Below are 7,104 nucleotides of genomic sequence, written 5' to 3'. Positions count from 1 at the left end.
CAGACACATATACAAGTTTTCTGTCTTCTGCGGAGGAAATGTGTTTGAACGAGAGTCAATACGAGGCTTTTAAATTAGCTTTGACTCACGAATTTGCCGTAATCCAAGGTCCACCAGGGACGGGAAAGACGTATTTGGGTGTAAAAGTAGCCGAAAGTTTACTGAAATTAAAACGTACTGAGAATAATTGCTTTTTATTAATAATATGCTATACAAACCATGCACTGGACCAATTTTTAGACGCTATTTTACGAATAACACCTTCGGTTGTACGCATTGGCGGGCAATCGCGCATGGAATCTATGAAAAAATTGAATTTAAATGAAAGACGTAAACTCGCTCCAAAAAGTAAAGAGTTAAATCTTTATTATGATAAAAAGAGGATATTAAAGTCTTCCGTTTCTAAACTGAATCAATTACAAAATCTCATTTCGGCGGCAGATAACGGAATTTTAGACATCAAAGTACTTAAACAGCAAGCGAATATAAGAAATACAGTTAATAAAATTGAAACTCACTTTAAGACTTTAAGGGCTTGGTTGTTTGACAGCAAATTGATAAGTTATGATTATTCACAACCTATAACAATAGATGTTACAAAGTTGAATTGTCTAGAAAATAACAATGATAATGATGGTGACATAAATTTAAGAGATGTCAATGTCATTTTTGATGATTTGAACATTGTTTCTGAAAATTTGGAAAATATATGTGAATTTTCATTGAACACGATAAAGAAAGATCTAATAAAATCGATGAAAAAATATCAATCTAAACCATGCTTCGCCGATAAAATAAACATAATAAATCATCAAGTATGGATAGAAACATTTGAGGTTTGTTAACATTTTGTAATTATATTTGTTACTTGTGAATCTGTATGTAGTATATTTAAGAATTTTTTATCAATCTCTAAAGTTGAAGAATATGTTATTTTTAGGATATGAAAAGCACGTACCTAAGTCAAGTTCGAAACGGGGATTTACAGAATTTGAATCCTTTGCGCATGTCCTTACAAAATCGTTGGATGCTCTATTTTCAGTGGGTGTCTAACTTCAAACAAAACTGGTTGCAGAAAGTAAAACCTATACAGGTATATCATTATATTCATATACATATTTGTATTTTCTGAATTTTCTGAAGAGGTAGTGTGAAAATTATTACGATTATATCTCATCTACTCTTCATTGTAGCAAAAATCCTTCTTAGAAACCTATATTATAACCTATATTCATGAATTTATCGTATTATCCTGATAAGAATCATGAAAAATTTTTCTTACGTGTGCTCTGTATATAGTATATGCAAGTGAGCCAATTTAATTGATTGTATCATTAGAGCGTGTTTTTTTTAACTATATTATTTTAAAGATAAATAACTCCATAACGCCTTGAACTAATAAACAAAAAATTATATGATTATCTCACTAAGCATATCTTTATACTATAAAGACTAATATAGTATTATATTATCTATATTCTCTCATCTATATACATATAAAATTCACGTGTCAAAATATTGCCTACCATCCTTCTCCGAAACGGGTGGACCGAATCTCGTGAAATTTTATATAATATAAATGTCTTATAAATCATCATTTGGGATTTTGCGGGAAGACTTGATTCCGGAGTGGAATTATGAACCAACAAAAAATTCGTGACGCCACGAAAACGTTCTGTTTCACAGGCTTTTATTCATAGATTACCTATTAGCCAACTAAATGAAGTCGCGTCAACTAGTGAAATTTATCTACAACAATTTGCGCGCGCTAGTATCATAAACTTTATAGTTTATACTACTACCAATATTATAAATGCGAAAGTTTATAAGTATCGATGTATGAATGGATGTATGGTAATCTTTCACGTGAAAAATTCTTATCGTATTTGTATGAAATATTGTACAGAGATAAATTATAGTCTGGATTAGAAAAAAACTTAGTCTTTTTATCCGGGTAGCGTGGTACCCGGATAAAAAGACGGATAAGTGACGCCGCGGGTTACAGCTAGTTGTATGTATAATATTTTTAGGTATCGCTGTATTTTTGAAACGTGAATTTGGTCAAAATCGTTCTTATTTAGTTCTTCCTCTATGGCGACAAAATATAGTTGTAGTTATTTATTTAATAGGAAGAAGCAATAACGGCCAATGCAGCTTATGAAGAGTCTAGAATATTACTAGATCTGACTTTGATACGAGATTATAAAATTATCGGTATGACCACGAGTGGAGCGGCAAGGATGAGAAAATTAATTCAAGAGGCGGCGCCTCAAATTGGTAAATAAAAATAACAATATGCTCTGTGTTTAAGTAGCATTGTATAAGGCCCTTTAAAGAACTAGAATCACTAAATGTAAATAATTTCTATAAATAAATGATAGGATTTGCGAAATTGATGTGATAAAATTTAGTGTTGAGTAAATTTGGAATAAACGAATATAAGATGTCCCTCAGGTAGCAAATTTTATACTGAATTGATTTATAAAAAAATAAGATTCTTTTTATACAGTAAGAAAGGAATACGAGTATATTGCATCTGCACTAAATAATTATTGTTTATAATTTGCGTTTTCCTTGTACAGTTATAGTTGAGGAAGCTGCTGAAGTACTAGAACAACATATAGTGGCATCCCTTCAACAGAATTGTCAGCACGTAATCCTCATTGGTATGTTATTTCTTTAAATATGTTACATGTATAATGTGGTTCAATTATTTTAATATGCAGTGTTTATTTTCTATATTTATGGTATTGTTAATAAAAAAAATAATATAAATATATACATTATAATAGTACTTACTGTTTAAAGGGGATCACAAGCAGCTGCGACCTTCGGCATCGCACATGAAGTTGGCTAGACATTACAACATAGAGGTCTCTTTATTTGAACGTATGATAAAAAACAAAATACATAGCAGAACTCTTTCGGTGCAGCATCGGATGCGGCCCGAGATAGCCGCCCTTATATCCCCTCATATATATCCGGATTTAAAAAACCATTCGTCGGTCGAGTGCTTCCCCAATGTTCGAGGTCTTGTTCACAACTTGTTCTTCTTCACACACGAACACCCTGAACAGGTAAAATCGATTACGACTTCACGTCCATTATTAATCATGTAAACTTTTAGACCTATTTTGCCATTTTGGCTGGTTAAATCACATTTTCCATTATCCTTTTGTATTCCTATTTGAATAGTGAATTAGTACCGTAAATATTACTTAGAGAATATACCGGGGCTTCAATTAGCCTCCTTTGTATGAGGCAGATGCATTATGGATTCGTCTCACTCATAGATTGCCTTAAAATACATGAAGGTGATCACTGATAAGCCTTCTGTGTCATATCAGATCGAGGGATTCGAACCTAGGCTCATCAGTTGTATAATCTATTATTATTAACCGCCGTGCCAAGAATGCGATCAGATGCGAAATAATAACCACAAATTTAATTTAGAAATCCGAGGATAGTACAAGCAAGTTTAATGAAGCGGAGGCAAACATGGTACTTGGGTTGGCAAACTACATAATGCAACAGAGATATGAACCTGAAGATGTCACTATTCTCGCTGCATACACCGCTCAAATGTTTTACATGAATAAGGCAGGTTTTATTTTATATATGTATATTTTTGTAGTTCAAATATTTAAAATTGTCTGCCTCTCCGGCTCACTGCCCATAAAACCGTAGGTAAATTTATATGAATTTATAACCACGTACTCAAAGGAACTCACATCGGTATCGGTATAATATAGTCTATCACCGCGGTAAAAAGTAGCCTTCTAACTATCTCTAGAAACAAAATCACAGAATAGAATCGCTTCATTCACGACATGAAGGGAAGACAAATAAACTAACGCACTTTTGCATTCTATTATTTTATCATTTATTTTCTAATGCATTTAAGGATTTACAAAATTTATTTCAGAATCGCAATAACTATGCATTTCTGTCAAAAGTGAAAATAACGGTGGTTGACAATTATCAAGGCGAAGAATCTAAGATTATAATTTTATCTCTTGTGAGAAATAACGCTGAGAATAGAATTGGATTTTTGGGAACTGAAAACAGAATTTGTGTTGCACTGTCGAGGGCGAGAGAAGGTAATATTTTTAAATTGATTACCTCCTTCAACACTTGTAGACCTATTTTGCAGTAGATAATACTTATTCATTCTTAATATATTTAAATATTTAACAGGACTGTATATTTTCGGAAATATGTCGATGTTGAAGAATCAGTCTGATCTTTGGAAAAAAATAAATGGGACCCTCGACAAGGCATCTGCAATTGGCACAACATTGGAACTTCGATGTGAATCGCATCCGGATAATATAACACAGGTATTTTTTTATGTTTGAGTTAGCAAAGGACTAGCACCTCATAAGTCTCTCTAATATATATATTTAGTACAGATAGATAATTGCAAGCTAGCAAGATCATATTGATAGCTAGTAACCTAATAAACAGGTGAATTATTGATTAATTCTATCCTACTATCCTACTAATATTATAAATGCGAAAGTTTGTGAGGATGTTTGTGCGTTTGTTGCTCTTTCACGCAAAAACTACTGAACCGATTGCAATGAAATTTGGTACGTAGATAACTGAAACACTGGAATAATATAAAGGCAACTTTTAAGCCGATATTCCTACGGGATACGGACTTGCGCGGGTGAAACCGCGGGGCGCAGCTAGTTTATTATAAAACCTAGACGGCACTGCGGCTAAACCGTTGCGGATTTCAACAGCACAGTCAAATATTTATTAGATATTTTTGAGGTTTTTCCCATGTCTGATTTTAAATCCGCGACTTCTAGAAGTAGAATGACCAGCGGGGAAATTCCGCAAATCGTGTTTTTCATAGAACAAAATTGGTTTTTCATAGAACTTACCTATCATGACGGCACACAATTACGTGAAAATACGTTGAAATTTTTCGATTGAATATCAGGTTTTTTTTCGATATCGAGTCATAATAAAAAGGCTTAAATTTGTGTAAAATGTAAAAATAAGGAACTAAAATTTCATGATTTGAATTTCAGAAAGAATAAATTTTTGAAAAGAAAGTGTTCAAACAGAAATGTTAAAATTTATTTCGTAGTTTTGTTTTGTTTTGTTTTTTTTTTCTCATTTAAATTTAGTCTAGTTCTCACAACTTGATGGCGGATCAGTTTTTTTTTTAATAATTATATAATTTTCCAATATATTTTTTAACATTATACTTAATTAATAATTAATTATTTTAGAAACTAAAGTGTGCTTGTTGAAGGGTTTAAATAAAATATAACAATTCCTTTTATAGATCGAGTCCCATACAGATTTTGAAAAAGTACCAGAAGGGGGTTGTATGCTGAAGTGTAATTCGAATCTTCCTTGTTCGCACGCTTGTAAGTTAATATGTCATGCGTACGACCGAAATCATGAACAAATTCAGTGTACTGAAAACTGTGAAAGGTAATACGTCATCTATTTAAAATTTTTGTTGTTTCGTTAAAGAATCGCTTTAGCTGTGGATATTTATAATTTTTACATTGGCTAAACCTGTGGCTATAACGGAACCAGATAAGGGAGACTTGAACTTAACCATTATCAGACAATTATTTGTTAACAAACTTTAGAATATGGAAAAGTAATGTCTGGGTTTCACAATGGTGTACATCAGTTTTTCAGGGTTGTTCGTTATTCATTAATGCCATACAGATATAAAATAAAAGGGTTATTTAATTCCAAACCTGTGTTAGCATTCATGCATGTTTCAATAAATAAGCAGTTCGCTTATTTCGAAAAAAATTTACTGATATCTACATTATTGTTTTAGAATATTGTGTGATTTACAACATGTGTGCCCTCTACGGTGTACACAAGAATGTAAACCTTGTAATGTTGAAATAGAAAAAACATTTCCTTGCGGACATACCAATACAGTTCCGTGTCACATCAACCCAAACACAGATAAAGTTCTTTGTCACAAGATAGTCACTGTAACCTTGCCGAGTTGTGGTCATGAGGTAAGAGCATTCTTATATAATACTAGACGCTTGTCCCGGCTCCGCCCGCATATTAAGATTTCTGTTTTACACCAAGGGAGCATTTAATCGGGATAAAAAGTATCCTGTCACCCTAGTCAACTCATACCCTGTCTGTATAGCAAATTTCATCAAAGTTCAGTAGTTTCAACGCGATGGATGGACAAACATCCAAACAAGAAAACTTTCACATTGATAATATTATTGTGATAGTGAGATTTTTTTACATACTGTGCCACTAAGTCTGATCTGTTTGGGCAATTGTTTCTATTTTATTCAATGGGGAGTAAATAACAAATTTTACCGCCTCCTTGGTGCAGTACGCGTGATGTGACGCACAAAAAAAAATGATTCTCGTATGGCAAGACATAGATGGCTGATCACCTACTTGTCCATAAAGAAAATCCATCAGTGAAACAGATGAATATCATTGTGTACTTCGATATATTTGTTGCAAATCGGTCAAAGAGCCTTACATATTTGTTTGACTTGGCTTTTCGAAGGGTGTTTGTTGGTCTTAAGCCCAACGGTTACGGCGTACGGCAAGTTGAAGTTGAAGCAAATTCAATGTTGAAGTGAAAACGCCATTAGATAAATTTAATTGTTTGAAGAGTGGAGGTGGATCTGTACATTTTTAATTGTTGTATATTAACGTCTATTATATATTTACAGATTTAAGCGTATGAGTTAGCACGTATCTTCTTCTTGTGATTCATTTTAAGAGGGTACATTTAGGAATTAAATATTTTTCACTCACTTAATTTTTTTTTATATTAGCCAATTATCTAACAATACTTGTTGTAAAGAGTTCGAAACGTTCGAATTATACAAAGAATATATCATTTCAAATACGTTTAAAACGTCTATAATTACTAAATGTTTGCGCTATCGTTGTAATCATAATAATTTTATTCATTTTCTCATCACAAATGGTTATCTGCACAATATATTGTTAAATCTATCGTATCAGTTTACGAGAGTTTTTATCGGTATTATGTAAAAATATATGTTTTTATTAATACATCTAATTTGTTTAACGTGAGCCCGCGGATTATCCCTCATTTATTTCGTCGCATAT

At 32.5% G+C, this 7,104-nt stretch overlaps 1 protein-coding gene across 1 annotated transcript in view; it reads left to right on the top strand.

Annotated features, from left to right (window-relative positions):
* Nucleotides 1-6,095, top strand: part of LOC119830931 (NFX1-type zinc finger-containing protein 1-like) — a 45,195-nt gene extending 39,100 nt beyond the window's left edge. The window contains exons 10-19 of the mRNA XM_038354121.1: nt 66-836; nt 941-1,093; nt 2,130-2,277; nt 2,583-2,666; nt 2,809-3,077; nt 3,454-3,600; nt 3,926-4,100; nt 4,198-4,340; nt 5,303-5,454; nt 5,819-6,095. Coding sequence (XP_038210049.1) covers nt 66-836; nt 941-1,093; nt 2,130-2,277; nt 2,583-2,666; nt 2,809-3,077; nt 3,454-3,600; nt 3,926-4,100; nt 4,198-4,340; nt 5,303-5,454; nt 5,819-6,095 — 2,319 coding nt within the window. The remainder of the gene's footprint in view (nt 1-65; nt 837-940; nt 1,094-2,129; nt 2,278-2,582; nt 2,667-2,808; nt 3,078-3,453; nt 3,601-3,925; nt 4,101-4,197; nt 4,341-5,302; nt 5,455-5,818) is intronic.
* Nucleotides 6,096-7,104: the final 1,009 nt, after the last annotated feature.

The sequence above is a fragment of the Zerene cesonia genome, chromosome 12 (assembly GCF_012273895.1).
Source record: "Zerene cesonia ecotype Mississippi chromosome 12, Zerene_cesonia_1.1, whole genome shotgun sequence".
NCBI classification, from domain to species: domain Eukaryota; kingdom Metazoa; phylum Arthropoda; class Insecta; order Lepidoptera; family Pieridae; genus Zerene; species Zerene cesonia.
This window is presented reverse-complemented; position numbering and strand designations above follow the sequence as displayed.